This window comes from Scyliorhinus canicula, chromosome 7 (assembly GCF_902713615.1).
Source record: "Scyliorhinus canicula chromosome 7, sScyCan1.1, whole genome shotgun sequence".
NCBI classification, from domain to species: domain Eukaryota; kingdom Metazoa; phylum Chordata; class Chondrichthyes; order Carcharhiniformes; family Scyliorhinidae; genus Scyliorhinus; species Scyliorhinus canicula.
Window position 1 is genome coordinate 207,329,687 of NC_052152.1, and position 17,362 is coordinate 207,347,048.

At 49.7% G+C, this 17,362-nt stretch overlaps 1 protein-coding gene across 1 annotated transcript in view; it reads right to left on the reverse strand.

Moving 5' to 3' along the window:
• LOC119969753 (potassium voltage-gated channel subfamily KQT member 2) overlaps positions 1–17,362 on the reverse strand; it is a 218,063-nt gene that overhangs the window by 94,766 nt on the left and 105,935 nt on the right. The window contains exon 2 of the mRNA XM_038803799.1: positions 4,068–4,158. Within this exon, the coding sequence (XP_038659727.1) occupies positions 4,068–4,158 (91 nt within the window). The remainder of the gene's footprint in view (positions 1–4,067; positions 4,159–17,362) is intronic.

Sequence of the window (17,362 nt, forward strand, 5' to 3'; positions counted from 1 at the left end):
GCAATATCGATCCCGTGCCAGTGGATACATGCAAAACCATCATTTGCATGGATCTAAATCGCATTAGCGGTATGCTCCACTCCCACCGCGATGCAAGTATTGGCAAGGGTGGCCGGGGTGCCATGGCTGGGGAGGGGGGAACTGAAAACCCCTCAAACAACGGTCAGGCTTTCTGGCGAGGGGAGGGTGCTGCCCAGGCCAGGGGGCAGTAACGAGGATCGACTTGTTATCAAGTCCGTGGTCTCAGGTTGTCCCCATCAGGATGCCGGTGGCCTGGCTCAGACCGCTGTTGCTGCCGTCTGAATTTTAAATGCATCCGTTTGCTGCTACTTACAGGCTCCTGGCTGCCCACCCACGCTTGTCAATACTTGCATTGCGCTGGGGGTACCGCTAATGCGATTTAGCGCTGGTCGCAGAACTTGATTTTTCAATTTTGTGTGATTCTCCACCTGATCTGCTCACACTGATGAGTGCTGCCTGTGTCCTTTAAATGCTCAGAAGGCCTCTGGTCATCTCGTAACCCACCCAGGCAGCCTCTCTGGACACCCTCGTACCCCAGCTGCATTATCAATGGCCAAGCTCAATCACAAGCCCACCAGGTGTTGGCCCTCTTCATTGCGCTGCCCCATTGCAGAGGAAGCAGGAGATCAACAGAACTCATCCCAACCAGAGGACACCTGCACTGGCCAAATGCTGCTCTCGGGACAGAGAACTCACCAGTGCTACCCTCACCCCTCAGGATCTCCAGCTGTTCCTCCTGGTAAGATTTGCAGCGTTGGCTGACTCTGCCACCTCCTCCCAGGCAGTGTTCAGGAGGACGGGCTTGAGGCTGCGGCCCATCCTGAGGAACAGAGTGTCCCTCCGCTCCTCACTGGCACGGAGCTGTGGATCCATCTCAGACTCTCGACCTTGGGGCAGCTCTTCTGCGAATATCTTGGTGACTGCAGTGATTGTGCGGTAAGTGGAGCGATTAAAAATAGCTCCAGCTGCCAGGCTCTTTAGCGCTAACTCGGGCCTAGCGGTTAGAACTCCCGCTGGCCCCAGGAATTCCTCGCAATTTGTGCTGCCCCATTTACATGTCCTGACTCACTTTCCAAATAGCACCATCAACGTGAACGCAAATCGCACACTATTCAGTCCCAGTGTCAATGCTTAGCTTCCCAAACTGAAAATCCTGCCCCCTGTCTCCAACTGCTCTCAAATTACCTAAACTAAAATTTAAAAGCTTTTTTGCCTTACAAGGGCCACCAGTTGCAACTTTGTCCAGTTTTCACACCGTAGTCCTCTCTAAGCACAACAGAAACACAGCTGGAACTTAGCCAACCCTGGCACATACAAACACCTTTGTCAAGTATCAACCTAAATATAAGTTTTACCCATCCAAAGAAACATTAAATAAACCCACCGAAAACTATACCTTATTTCTCATGTTTACCAATAAAAATATAAATCTCTTAAAACTATGAAAAGATAAAAACAAATTGCTGCGGATGCTGGAATCTAAAACGAAACCAGAAAATGCTGGAAAATCTCAGCAGGTCTGACAGTGCCTGTGGGGAGGGAAGGGGGCGAATGTTTTGAGTCTGGATGACTCTTTGTCAACGCTTAGGATCCAGGCAGCTGAAGGTACAGCCACCAATGGTGGAGTGATTAAAATTGGGATGTGAAGAGGTAACAACAATAATAATCTTTATTGTCACAAGTCGGCTTATATTAACACTGCAATGAAGTTACTGTGAAAAGCCCCTAGTCGCCACATTCTGGTGCCTGTTCGGGTACACGGAGGGAGAATTCAGAATGTCCAAATTACCTAACATCACGTCTTTCGGGACTTGTGGGAGGAAACTGGAGAATCCGGAGGAAACCCACGCAGACACGGGGAGAACGTGCAGACTCCGCACAGACAGTGACCCAAGCCGGGAATCAAACCTGGGACCTTTTTGTCTAACAGAAGCGCAGATAACTCAGTGTTGTGTAGTTGGAGACTGCAGAGACAGGAGGCGGGATTCTCTCACCCCGGGGCTGGGCCGGAGAATTGCTGGGACCGGCGTTAATTGCGCCACGCCACCCCGACGCCGGTCCGCCGATTCTCCGGAGAGCGGAGAGTCGCCATTGGCGCTGGCGCGGTGCCAGTCGGGGGCCACTCTACAAGGCCCCCCCCCCCCCCCCCCGGTGATTCTCGGTCCTGGATGGGCCAAGCAGCCACGCGGCGCAGTCGACACCTGCTCTTAGCCGGCGGGACTTTTGGCCTGGATGTATCTGGGGGCGGGCTGGTGAGGGGGGGGGGTCCGAACCCTTCCGGGGGGGGGGGCCTTTGCTGTGGCCTGGCCCGCGATCGGGGCCTACCGATCGGCGGGCCGGCCTCTCGGGCTGGTGGCCTCTTTTGCTCCGCGCCGGCCCCTGTAGCCCTACGCCATGTTGCATCGGGGCCGGGGCGAAGAAGGGAGCCACTGCGCATGCGCGGCAATCGCACCGGTCCCACTGCGCATGCGCGGCAATCGCACCGGTCCCACTGCGCATGCGCGGCAATCGCACCGGTCCCACTGCGCATGCGCGGCAATCTCGCTGGTCCCACTGCGCATGCGCGGCAATCGCACCGGTCCCACTGCGCAAGCGCGCATTGCCGCCGGCCCCACTGCGCATGTGCAGGCCCGCGGCGCCCATCTGACACCGGGGATCGGCAGCTGGCGCGGTGTGGGTCGCTCCAGTGCCGTGTTGGCCCCCTGTAGGGGTCAGAATTGCTGTTCCTGAGGACATGTTGACGGCGTCAACACTTAGCCTCAGAATGAGAGAATCCCGTCCAGGAAGTGGCGAGGCCATAGAGGGATTTGAAAAAAAAGGATGAGAATTTTCAAATTAAGATGTTGCCGTGTGACGTTTCTTGTGAAGTCCCTCAAGGTGGCTTAAAGTCGTAGTGCTGACAAAGAACATCAAGCTATGTATTTCAAACAGAGCTAGTTTATTTACACAACTTTAAATTATTTGCACACCTTACTAAGTAATAGCTAAGAAAAGAACAGTATTAAATCTATGTTACAGAAATCTATAATATCTCTCTAATACAACTAATATCCTATCTCAACCGTTAACTAATCTTCTCCAACACCTTCTCCAACCTTCTCCCAGAACTCTTGGAGGCACAGTCTATTTATATGACTACTCTGTGTGCCATCTAGTGTTGAGATACATGAACATCATCTTGTTAACCCTTTACACTCCCGACATTATACATATCATTCCAACCAGGAGCTGATGTAGGTTAGTTGAGTATATAGAGGTGCTTCATACGAATGGGACTTGGTGTTAGAAAATGGGTGGCAGAGATGTGGGTGAATTCAGGTTGGCAGAGTTTGTGAAGTGGGAGGTTTGGCAGGGTGAGTGTTGGAATAACATAAATTCCAGCCTTTTGATTTTTGGCTGAATTCAGGTAAAACCCAAGATCCCAAACGTCTTTTTGATTGTTTTTTAGACTCGGACAGTGGGTGATCTCTGTGGAGCTGCAAAATAACGGGATGTGTTTGTAGAGAAAGGAGAGATTGCGAGATCTGGTGAGAGGGAGGCAAGGTGGGGTTCGTCTCTGAAAACACTTCCTTTCCGTGACTGAAATGTCCTGTGTTCTCTGATCAGTTATTTGCTAGCTACATCGGGCGGCACGGAGGCACAGTGGTTAGCCCTGCTGCCTCACAGCGCCAGGGTCCCAGGTTCGATTCCCGGCCTCGGATGACTGTGCGGAGTTTGCACTTTCTCCCCGTGTCTGTGTGGGATTCCTCCGTGTGCTCCGGTTTCCTCCTTCAGTCCAAAGATGTCCAGATTAGGTGGATTGGCCATGCTAAATTGCCTCTTAGTCTCAAAAGATGTGCCGGATGGGTGGGGGTTACGGGAATAGGGAGAGGGTGTGGGACTAGGTAGGCTGCTCATTCAAAGGGTCGGTGCGGTCTCAATGGGCCGAACGGCCTCCTTCTGCACTGTAAGAATTCTATTCTACACCTCAGCTGTTATGTGAATCTCTGCGGGCAGGTCTCGGATAAACAGAGGGCCTGAGCAATAGTTATACAGAAATTACTTACCAGAATATATAGTGCACCTTCTGAGCTTTGTTCGTACTCCTTGATTGTTGAGAAGACTGACAACACCAGACAAGAGAAGACCAGTAAAAAACTGCAAAATACAAGTAGGAAAATGGAAATGAGTTAATCATTTATCCGAAGCAACCTGTAAATAAACACAGCATAATCTATGGGAGGCAACCAGGGGCCAACATTTTGCACTGAATCATCATCAAGCTCCCAAAGTCATCCAAGGGCGTATTGTCCATGCCTGAGCCCAGTCTTCAAGTGTCGGTCATTATTGGACTTGATCTGTCTGCCAACACCTCATTGTTAAAATTCTCATCCTTGTTTTCAACCCCCCCTCGACATGGACACCACCATTACACGTGGAAACACCACCCACCAGGTACGCGGCGCATACTCGTGCGACTCGACCAATGTAGTCTACCTCATACGCTGCAGGAAAGGATGTCCCGAAGCGTGGTACATTGGCGAGACCATGCAGACACTGCGACAACGAATAAACGGGCATCGTGCGACTATCAACAGGCAGGACTGTTCCCTTCCAGTTGGGGAACACTTCAGCAGTCAAGGACATTCAGCCTCTGATCTCCGGGTCAGCATTCTACAAGGAGGCCTTCAGGAGACGCGACAACGCAAAATTGCTGAGCAAAAACTTATAGCTAAGTTCCGCACGCATCAATGCTTCACAGCTCCAGGATCCCAGGTTCGATTCCCGGCTGGGTCACTGTCTGTGCGGAGTCTGCATGTCCTCCCCGTGTGCGCGTGGGTTTCCTCCGGGTGCTCCGGTTTCCTCCCACAGTCCAAAGATGTGCGGGTTAGGTGGATTGGCCAGGCTAAATTGCCCATAGTGTAAGGTTAATGGGGGGATTGTTGGGTTACGGGTATACCGGTTACGTGGGTTAAGTAGGGTGATCATTGCTCGGCACAACATCGAGGGCCGAAGGGCCTGTTCTGTGCTGTACTGTTCTATGTTCTATGTTCTATGACATCAATAAGTTCCACCCCACCATCAGACTCACCATGGACTACTCTCCAGAATCGGTTGCATTCTTCGACACACTCATCTCCATCAAGGACGGTCACCTCAGCACTTCGCTTTACCGCAAGCCCACAGATAACCTCACGATGCTCCACTTCTCCAGCTTCCACCCTAAACACATTAAAGAAGCCATCTCCTATGGACAAGCCCTCCGTATACACAGGATCTGCTCAGATGAGGAGGAGCGCACCAGACATCTACAGACACTGAAAGATGCCCTCGTACGAACGGGATATGGCGCTCGACTCATTGATCGACAGTTCCAACGCGCCACAGCAAAAAACTGCACCGACCTCCTCAGAAGACAAACACGGGACACAACTGACAGAGTACCCTTCGTCGTCCAGTACTTTCCCGGAGCAGAGAAACTACGACATCTTCTTCGCAGCCTTCAACACATCATCGATGAAGGTGAACATCTTGCCAAGGTCATCCCCACACCCCCACTACTTGCCTTCAAACAACTGCGCAACCTCAAACAAACCATTGTTTGCAGCAAACTACCCAGCCTTCAGAACAGCAATCGCGACATCACACAACCCTGCCATGGCAATCTCTGCAAGACATGCCAGATAATCGACATGGATACCACTATTACACATGAGAACACCACCCACCAGGTACACGGTACATACTCATGCGACTCGGCCAACGTTGTCTACCTCATACGCTGCAGGAAAGGATGTCCCGAAGCGTGGTACATTGGCGAGACCATGCAGACACTGCGACAACAAATGAACGGGCATCGCACGACAATCGCCAGGCAGGAATGTTCCCTTCCAGTCGGGGAACACTTCAGCAGTCAAGGGCATTCAGCCTCTGATCTCCGAGTAAGCGTTCTCCAAGGCAGCCTTCAGGATGCGCAACAACGCAGAATCGCCGAGCAGAAACTGATAGCCAAGTTCCGCACACATGGGTACGGCCTCAACCGGGACCTGGGATTCATGTCGCACTACATTCATCCCCCACCATCTGGCCTGGGCTTGCGAAATCCTACCAACTGTCCTGGCTTGAGATAATTCACACCTCTTTAACCTGGGGTTACCCCATATCTCTGGGTCTGTAAAGACTGAATTACCTGCAAATGCTCGAATTCTAAGCATTGTCTGGCATCTTTGAATTTGTCTATATATATGTTTCTGGAACATACCTCGCCATTCACCTGAGGAAGGAGCTGCGCTCTGAAAGCTAATGTTTGAAACAAATCTGTTGGACTTTAACCTGGTGTTGTAAGACTTCTTACTGTGCTCACCCCAGTCCAGCGCCGGCATCTCCACATCACTCTACTTCAGGCAGGGCCCTGGGGAGCTGGGTGCCAATGAATCACCAGCCTTTGCCTTTAAACCAGTTTTCCCCCAACAATGTAAATAATTGTAGTTCAAAAAAACAAACTCTCAAATACCATGATGGTCAGATAATCTTCTGAAAAATGCATTGTTGCTCCAAGTTCAAAGATGAACTTCTGGTAAAATCTTTTGTAAAAACAATGCAAGAGTCCAAATAATGCAATATCCTTCCAAATCTTAAAAGAATAATTCAATTTCGGAAGATAAGGTTTTTCCAACATAGCCAAAAGCTTGATCAAGGAGGTAAGTTTTAGGATGTCTTGAAGAAGGAAACAGGAGCAAAAAGCTTCTGGGAGAGTATCTAAAAGCATGGAGCTCAGGCAGCTGAAGATATCACCACTAGTGATTTAGGGGCAGCAGGGTAGCATGGTGGTTAGCATAAATGCTTCACAGCTCCAGGGTCCCAGGTTCGATTCCCGGCTGGGTCACTGTCTGTGTGGAGTCTGCACGTCCTCCCCCTGTGTGCGTGGGTTTCCTCCGGGTGCTCCGGTTTCCTCCCACAGTCCAAAGATGTGCGGGTTAGGTGGATTGGCCATGCTAAATTGCCCGTAGTGTCCTAATAAAAGTAAGGTTAGGGGGGGTTGTTGGGTTACGGGTATAGGGTGGATACGTGGGTTTGAGTAGGGTGATCATTGTTCGGCACAACATTGAGGGCCGAAGGGCCTGTTCTGTGCTGTACTGTTCTATGTTCTAGTGCGCGAGTATTGGACATGCTCAAGAGGAATTTAAAGCTGGATGGAGGGGATTATAAAGGTTGGAAAAGGGAAGGCCTTGGGGGGGTGGAATTTGAGGACAATTATGAGAATCTTAAAATCAAGGCAGTGTTTCAGCAGGAGGTGACAGGTGAACGGGACTCGATCAGCTTCACTCAAAAAGAAGAATGAGCGGAATTTTCTCCAGAATAGGCAGAGTGGCTCAGCAGGTGGGGAAAATGGTGAGCAAGCTGCCCGCCCCCAAGGTAGCTTTCCTCGGTGTCTCGTTCAGCACGTGGCCGAAAGAAATGAGGGGGGGGGGGGGGGTCGGTCCCACGGCAGACCCTGCGCCACCAGCTTTTAAAGTTTGCCACAATTCAAAAAGTCAAAAGGTAGAACCACTGCCCACCCCCCTGCCCCGTTGGACCCACCCTCCCCCACGGATGCCCCCCCCTCCCCAGAACACCCACACACACAACCCTCCCCCCCCTCCCCACCCTACCCCATCCCACAGAACAAGCCCCTGGCACTGCCCCCTGGTTGTCCCAGGGTACTACCCAAGCATGGCCCTCTCCCCCCCTGGGGATGTGCGTGCCTGTGTTCCTCTGGAAAATTCATGACCCTCTCCCCCCCCCCTGGGGATGTGCGTGCCTGCGTTCCTCTGGAAAGTTCTGTTCGCCAGTTGCACGTCAAAGAAGGAACAAAGAACAAAGAAAAGTACAGCGCAGGAACAGGCCCTAAGGCCCTCCAAGCCGACCATGCTGCCCGCCTAAACTAAAATCTTCTGCACTTCCAGGGGTCCGTATCCCTCTATTCCCATCCTATTCATCCATTTATCAAGACGCCCGTTGGGGACCTGTCATGATTCATGTCGGTGTTGTTAGGTGGGGGGGGGGGAGAGAGAGAGGTGGTGTTTGCTATCAGGGGTAAAGCCTGATAATTAGAATTAAATATATTCAAATGGCGATCCGGATGCTCAACAGCCGGATTCTCCTTATGTCACTGGTCAGTGGGTGGAGACAATTGGAATGGGAAACCTCGCCAGAATAAAAAAATGCTTTGGGTGGGAATTCTGTGGGATTCCCTGCTCCCGCCACCATTCCCACCGCCCCGAAAACGGGGGCGCAAAATTCCCCCTAATATCTGCTCATTATCAGCTTGCTGTTCGAGGGGCCTTGCTCTGTGCAAATTGGCAGCCACTTTCTACTTTCCAACTCCGATTACACTTCCAAATAATTTCATTGGCTATAAACACTCTGGGACAATCCCTAACTCATGAAAGGTGGTACAGGAATATAAGCCTTCGCTTTTTTCATCAAATCAGCAAAATAAAATAATAGTTCTAAGAGAATACCGTTTTGTTTTGTTTTGCAATCTTCCATTTGGAACTGTGTGACTCAGTTCTTTATCTCTCTTCAATCAGCTTCCTGTCTGTTTCTCAGCTTTCTTAGCTGTCCAATGCCAAGGCCACATTGCTTTGTACATTTTTTCAACAATCTCGTTCACTTTTAAATCACCAGCTCCCTGAACTCATCCATTTTGCTTCAGTCCCCATTCTGCTCCTTGTAAACTGGTGCATGCGGTTACTCCGCACCCTGACTCTCTATAATTATAAGGACACAAGAGATTAGCAAAGGTCATTCAACCCATCGAAACTCCGCCGCTGAATGCATTAACTCTCCATCCCCGTCATCTCCAATTGTCTTCCTGAGCGGCTCAAAGCTTTTGCATCTGCAGCTGTGCTTGATCAATTATTCCAAACATTCATCAGTCTGCCAGTGAAGGTGCTTTTTCTCATGTCTGCTATAAATTAAATTTCCACTCATTTTAACATTCATCTTGAGGAAATATGCTGCCTTTTTCCACCTATCCCATTTATTTTTTATCTACCTCGGTGAAGTTTGCCTTTAACTATTTTCTTTCTGGGCTGTGCTGTGTATTCTGGTTAGATTTTTCCTCACAGCCCCACTCCTGCACAGGCCTGTCATTGTTCACTCCAACTCAAGGCCACTCAGCCCATCGTACGTCTGCTGGCTGTGAGAACGAGTCGTCCAATTAGTAGCATGGTGGTTAGCATAAATGCTTCACAGCTCCAGGGTCCCAGGTTCGGTTCCCGGCTGGGTCACTGTCTGTGTGGAGTCTGCACGTCCTCCCCGTATGTGCGTGGGTTTCCTCCGGGTGCTCCGGTTTCCTCCCACAGTCCAAAGATGTGCGGGTTAGGTGGATTGGCCATGCTAAATTGCCCGTAGTGTCCTAATAGTAAAGTTAAGGGGGGGAGTTGTTGGGTTACGGGTATAGGGTGTATACGTGGGTTTGAGTAGGGTGATCATTGCTCGGCACAGCATCGAGGGCCGAAGGGCCTGTTCTGTGCTGTACTGTTCTATGTTCTATGAACCCCAATTTATTTATCCAATTTGTTTTCTTGCACGGCCCTGACAGACAATGAATTCAAGATCATTAACCACTTGCTGTGTGGAGGAAATTCTCATCTCCCTTCTGGTTCTTGTATCTATTCTTTTTCCAATTAAGGGGCTATTTTAGCATGGCCAGTCCACCTCCCCTTCACGTCTTTGTGTAGTGGGGGTAAGACTTAATGCAGACACGGGTAGAATGTGCAAACTCCACACGGGCAGTGACCCGGGGCCGGGATCGAACCCAGGACTTCAGCGCCACCGTGCCGCCATGGTTTTTGTATCTATTATCTTAAATCTGTGTTCTCTCTTTACCAACCGTCCAGAACTGGAAGCAATTTCTCGCTATCCACGCTGGCAAAATCTTTCACGCTTTTGAACGCATCTATTAAATCTCACTCCCCCCCTTCTCTGCTCGAAGAAGCCGAATCACAGCTTCTCCAGTGTCTCCACAGATCTGAATTGTCCTTCATTCCTGACAACATTCTAGTAAAGCTCCCCTCCAAGTGCCCAGAATAGGACTCATTACTCCAGCTAGGATCTAACCAGTGTTTTATAAAGGTTTAAAATAATTGAAGACACCTTTTAGCTTTGTAGTTTAATTCTGCCTTTTTTTAGCAGGTTTCTCCACTTAACCTGTCACCTTCAAGGATTTCTCTGCTCCTGCACTCCATTATAAGGCTGTACCATTTCTCTGTCCAGAGATGCTGACATGTTGAGTGCTCCCAGTATTTTCTGCTTGTATTTCAGGACACACTTGCTGTTTTCACAGAATCACACAGTGCATAAAAGGCCAACAGCCCATCGCGTCTGCACCCACACGTGAAAAATACCTGACGTACAACCTAATCTCATTTCACAGAATGATAGAATTTACAGTGCAGGAGGAGGCCATTTGGCCCATCGAGTCTGCACCCGTCCTTTGAGAGAGCACCCCATTTAAGCCCACACTTCCAACCTATACCCCTAACCCAGTAACCCCACCGAACCTTTTTGGACACTAAGGGCAATTTATCGTGGCCAATCCACCTAACCTGCACATCTTTGGACTGTGGGAGGAAACCGGAGCACCCAGAGGAAACCTACGCACACAAGGGGAGAACATGCAGACTTTGCACAGACAGTGACCCATGCCTGGAATCGAACCTGGGACCCTGGAGCTGTGAAACAACTGTGCTAACCACGTGCTGTCTTGCTACCAGCACTTGGCCCATAGCCTTGAATGTTAAGACGTGCCAAGTGCTCATCCAGGTACATTTTAACGGATTTGAGGCAACCCGCCTCTACCACCCTCCCAGGCAGTGCATTCCAGACCGTCACCACCCTCTGGGTAAAAAGGTCTTTCCTCAAATCCCCCCCAAACCTCCCACTTCTCAACTTGAACGTGTGTCCCCTCGTAACTGACCCTTCAACTGAGGAGAACAATCCACCCTGTCCATGCCCCTCAATCTTGTACACCTAGATCAGGTCGCCCCTCAGTCTTCTCTGCTCCAGCAAAAACAACCCAATCCTGTCCAATCTCTCTTCATAACCAAAATGTTCCATCACTGTCGACATCCTGGTAAATCACTCTGTACCCCCCCCCCAGTGCAATCACATCCTTCCCATAATGTGGTGACCAGAACTGCACACAGTACTCCAGCTGTGGCCTCACCAAAGTTCTATACAACTCCAACATGACCTCCCTGCTTTTGTAATCTATGTCCCCGATTGATAAAGACAAGTGTCCCATATGCCTTTTTCACCATCCTATTAACCCTGATAGCAGCACGGTAGCATTGTGGATAGCACAATCGCTTCACCGCTCCAGGGTCCCAAGTTCGATTCCGGCTTGGGTCACTGTCTGTGCGGAGTCTGCACATCCTCCCCGTGTCTGCGTGGGTTTCCTCCGGGTGCTCCGGTTTCCTCCCACAGTCACAAAGATGTGCAGGTTAGGTGGATTGGCCATGATAAATTGCCCTTAGTGTCCAAAATTGCCCTTAGTGTTGGGTGGGGTTACTGGGTTATGGGGATAGGGTGGAGGTGTTGACCTTGGGTAGGGTGCTCTTTCCAAGAGCCAGTGCAGACTCGATGGGCCGAATGGCCTCCTTCTGCACTGTAAATTCTATGTAAACCTGCCCTTCTGCCTTCAAACATCTATGGACAACCACGCCAACGTCCTTTTGTTCCTCAGAACTTCCCAGTGTCTGGCCATTCGTTGAATACTCCCTTGTCTTGTTACTCCTCCCAAAGTGTATCACCTCACACTTTTCAGGGTTAAGTTCCATCTGCCACTTTCCTGCCCACTTTTTGCTGGGGAATCCACTCACTCACACGCCCCACGATGTATCTGACATACAGGAGAATAGGAGGATGTCGCAAGTCAAAGGGAAATGGGTAAATGTCCCAAATGCACAGGGGACCTCTTCATATCCTTCTGATTCTGGCGAAAAGCCAGTTCAACAGAAAATACATCAGCTGAGGGACAGCAGACTTGAGAATTTTATAGAAAAAACAACTGCATTTGCATAGCGCCTCTCATGTCCTCAAAATGAGGTGATCTACAGTCAATTAATTACTTTTGAAGTGTGGTCACTGTTATATTGCAGGAAAAACAAACAGCAGCTGCCACAGTGCAGTGCTCTCTCAGCACTGCCCTGGAGTGTCAGACGAGGCTTTTGTGCTTCACCCCTGGAGCGGGGATGGGAGCCAGGAGTGTCTGGGTATCGGCGAGAGGGCGATACTATATCCTGGATAAGGAGGTGAGCCAAACAGTCCCACAGCTCCTGGACAGGAGGGCCAGGTCACTGGCTGTTAGTGGAGAGCTCTGTCCAGATAATCTGCCGCTCGAGGCCGAATCTCCAGTCCACACGCTGGCCGTCGACAGCTTAAAGCCCAGGAAGCCCTAACCGTGACAGGTAACTCCATAAACAGACAGCCCTGGAACTCAAAGCTGTGACCATAAGGCAGCAGGAAGCAAGGAGCTGATTAAATCAACCCATTCAACCATGACAACGAGGCAGTCCATTTTTCTCTCACACTCCAGCGCATCTCATCTCTTGACGGTTGATTTTAAGCAGATAAAGCAGCCCTTGCCTTTGTCAGTCTTTAATGACATTTTCTGTCTTATCCTTTATTTGCAGACTGACTTCCTCTGTGTTTACAGAATCTTCTCTGTGTTCAGTGAGATGGATGATCACCAGCTGGAATCACTCAGAGGAATCACCATTGTTTGACAGAATGATGAGGGACTTAGAACATAGAACAGTACAGCACAGAACAGGCCCTTCGGCCCTCAATGTTGTGCCGAGCCATGATCACCCTACTCAAACCCACGTATCCACCCTATACCCGTAACCCAACAACCCCCCCCTTAACCTTACTTTTATTAGGACACTACGGGCAATTTATCATGGCCAATCCACCTAACCCGCACATCTTTGGACTGTGGGAGGAAACCGGAGCACCCGGAGGAAACCCACGCACACAGGGGGAGGACGTGCAGACTCCACACAGACAGTGACCCAGCCGGGAATCGAACCTGGGACCCTGGAGCTGTGAAGCATTTATGCTAACCACCATGCTACCGTGCTGCCCTTATTCAGGGAGGTGCAGAGAAGCCACACAGTGTAACAAATGGAACGGGATTGGTGGACTGAGTGGCTGAGGCCAAGTTATTGGAGTTATTTGAGGGAGAGGGTGAAAGAATGGTTTGCATTTCTATAGCCTCTTTCACAACCCGGAGATTTGCAAAAAGTGTTTTCCAGCTAATGAAGTTGTTTTGAAGCACAGTTGCTGTCGTATTCCAGGGAACCTTCAGCAGCACCTTTCAAACCCGTGACCTCCACCATCGACAAGGACAAGGGCAAAAGACACGGGAACATCCCCACCTGCCAGTTCCCCTCCAGGTCACACACCATCCTGACTTGAAACTATATCACCTTCCAAGGGCCAACGTATTCGCAAAACCGTAACCGGGAAACATACTCAGCAACTGACTCCCCTTCCGACCTTTCCGCCGTATTAAATCTGTGCCGTTGCCCAATGATGGATGGTGTCAGTTGAAATGCTTTCCCACCAGCGCAATGAGCTGGTCAAAAGTTACCGTATCTGGTATTGCCAGAAATATGAGGCCCCTAATTATGCCAAATGTGTGCGCAGGGCAGGCCGTCATCAGAATCACAGTCTGCCACTCCTTTTCCGTTATGTTGTTGGCACAGAAAGAAATACGGCAGGCATTCTGCGTACTGATTCAACCGTAGGGTCAAAAGCATCCAATTGACCAAACAAAGACACGGTGAAACAGTCAATGCACCTTAGTCCCAGAGGAAGCAAAGTCACGGACACATGGCAAAGGCGGCAGACAGTTCCAGTTAATCCTCGTCGCTAGTTTAATAAAGGTGAAGGGAGTCAGATGAGTGACACAAATAAGACATTTATTTATAATACAGACTATTTACAAAGAGGCCCAGCTGAACCTCACCAGGTCCTAGAACAAAGAACAAAGAAAAGTACAGCACAGGAACAGACCCTTCGGCCCTCCATGCCCATGCCGACCATGCTGCCCGTCGAAACTAAAATCTTCTATACTTCCAGGGTCCGTATCCCTCTATTCCCATCCTATTCATTTATTTGTCAAGATGCCCCTTAAATGTCAGTATCGTCCCTGCTTCCTCCGGCAGCGAGTTCCAGAGTTCTACCATTCACTGTATATTCCCTATCTGCATTAGACCTTCCAAAATGCATTACCTCACATTTGTCTGGATTAAACTCCATCTGCCATCTCTCCGCCCAAGTCTCCAAACGATCTAAATCTTCCTGTATCCTCGGACAGTCCTCATCGCTATCCGCAATTCCACCAACCTTTGTGTCATCTGCAAACTTACCTCTCTCTCTATTGGTCGGTTCTTATCTGGCTGACCTTATATACAACATGGTATCAGTCCTGTAGTTAGCGGGGGAGCTCGTACACCTCGAGCCTCACGGGGAAAACAATCAACCCAGCCCCGTGTGTTCCGTGTAGGTTATTAAAGAAATCTGAAGAGCCAGTGACTCCTGACTGATTGGGCATTGTTCAGGGGGCAATACACCTCTCACCTCTCGTCGAACTGGGGGAGATGAAACACAGACAAGAACTTTCAGAAACGGGAAAATGTCATTGACCTCATGAGCCTGTCCCTTTTTCGAACTTCAACTCCACGTACTCACTCACCTTCTCCTCAGATCCCTCAATCATTCATCCCTCCAGCAACGTATCCGATTGAAACCACTGCCCAGTCTAATGGCCTTTACTGTTTTTCAGCAAAGAAGGTGTCCTGAAATATAATTCTTTCCCTTTGTATCCAGAGTGTCCTTTTACACTTGAACTGCACCAGAGTGAATCGTGCACTCGGACCCAACTCTCCAACTTTCTCGAAGGCCTTGGGAAAGACACCTTAAAGTCTCTTTGTTTAAAAAGAGACCCAACCTCTCCTTTTAATCTCATACACAGAATTGTCTCTTCTGCAACAGTTTCCTGAATGAAAGGAATCTTTGATCTCATCTACTTTGACAGGTGAAGCTAGGATTGAAAATCACCACCCACACAAAAAGCATTCAGGAAATTACAAAGAAAATCTGCTTGTATCGAGTCAGTAATAAATGGTGAACATAAGGTTGGCATCACTCCCAATGGAAGGGAAGAAGTTTACTCGTGAAATTAATTTCAAAAACTCTGGGATAAGAAGCTGAGATCGAGGATGTAAGAGCATACATATTCCAAAGGTGACCCTGTCAGAAATTAGTTTCTCCGATTGGACTATGTATCTGCATCTACTGACAACTATCCACCTCCAACAGGATGCACTGCAATCTCAGTGTTGAGGGACAGGTCCATGGAGATACAAAATTGCAATGGTATGCATTTTTATTTCAGGCACATCAGTAAGTACCTGAGCAGTGGAACTAGTCCTTGTTAAATATTTAGAGATTTTCTCCCATTTCTTTTGAAATGTGTTGGGCTCTTTAATTCTGTAGCAAGAGCACTCAATAGTCACACATTAAACAGCTCGGTTTTACTGTGACATCAAATATTCTGCCAAACATTCAATGGAGCAACAGGTGGATGGGTATAAGGCAGGCATTGTCATACTCAGGGGCATGACCCGCGGGCAGGTTACGGGCAGGTGTTGGGAGGGTCGCCAGCCGTCCATCGCATGCGCTCCCAATTGCGCAAATCCGAACGCAGCAGCCACAGCAGCCGGCTTCTACTAATGCCAGCTGCCTTCAAAATGGCCAGGATCAGATTTAAAAAAATTGGCCGCACTGCACATGCGTGTCCGATCATCGGTGCGCAAGCGCTAACATATGCGCATGCGTAACGATGATTGGACCTGCATGCATAGAGCGGCTGCATTTTTTTTATATTGTCGCAGCCTTTTTTTTTCCAAATTCGGGGGACCAAAGGGGCCAAAGGGACCCAAAACCATTCCCTCCGTTTTTGTCAGCAACAAACAAGGTAAGTGAAAATGGTGGGTCGCTCAGGACGGCCGGCGTGGGTCCCGAAGGTCGGCCGGCATGGGTCGCTAAGGTCGGCCGGCGTGGGTCCCGAAGGTCGGCCGGCATGGGTCCCGAAGGTCGGCCGGCATGGGTCGCTAAGGTCGGCCGGTGTGGGTCGCGAAGGTCGGACGGTGTGGGTCCCAAAGGTCGGACGGTGTGGGTCCCGAAGGTCGGCCGGCATGGGTCGCTAAGGTCTGCCGGCGTGGGTCCCGAAGGTCGGCCGGCATGGGTCGGTAAGGTCGGCCGGAGTGGGTCGCGAAGGTCGGACGGTGTGGGTCCCGAAGGTCGGCCGGCATGGGTCGCTAAGGTCGGCCGGCGTGGGTCGCGAAGGTCGGCCGGTGTGGGTCGCTAAGGTCTGCCGGCGTGGGTCCCGAAGGTCGGCCGGCATGGGTCGCTAAGGTCGGCCGGCGTGGGTCGCGAAGGTTGGACGGTGTGGGTCGCTAAGGTCTGCCGGCATGGGTCGCGAAGGTCGGCCGGCGTGGGTTACTTATTATCACAAGTAGGCTTCAAATGAAGTTACTGTGAAAAGCCCCTAGTCGCCACATTCCCTGTTCGGGGAGGCTGGTATGGGAATTGAACCATGTTGCTGGCCTGCTTTAAAAGCCAGCTATTTAGCCCTGTGCTAAACCAGGCCCTTCACCCTTGGAGTGATGACTCTGACCAATATGTGTCTTTTAGGTTAAACAAACTTTACATTTAACACAGTATTAACCACATTAGCACCACAGAAATAGCTTTACAATTCACAGTTAAACAGTTCTTAAATAAAAGGAAAAAGTTTTACTTATGCCCGACACCTTCACGATAAATATTCCAACAAAGCAACCCAAAACGGTTCAAATGCCACTTATAAATAAAGTTAACAGAACAGGTCTACTTGCTTATCCATGTAGATCTTTTGGAGAGAGAGAGCCTTTCAAGAGCAGATCTGGTACAGTTCCATCCTGTCAGACCTTTCTGCTCAACCTAACAGCATTTGCCAAATCTGCAAACTGCAGACAGACCTGGCTCCTCCCTTTAATCACATCATCTGTATCCCACTGAGATACCCCATGCCCTGGTTAGCTAGGACTAAACACAATCCCTCAAATTCTCCGTATCCCAAGGAATCATCCAAAATATATAACACTATTCCATTAGTCTTTTATCTGCAACTAAAGTAGGTGGTTGGAATTGATGATTACCTCACCCTTATAACATCTTAATGACAGCTTTAGCAGGCACATTGTATGGGCAGCTAAACCTAGGTTCTTTAGTATTATTACTGCAACAAATATATACCTTA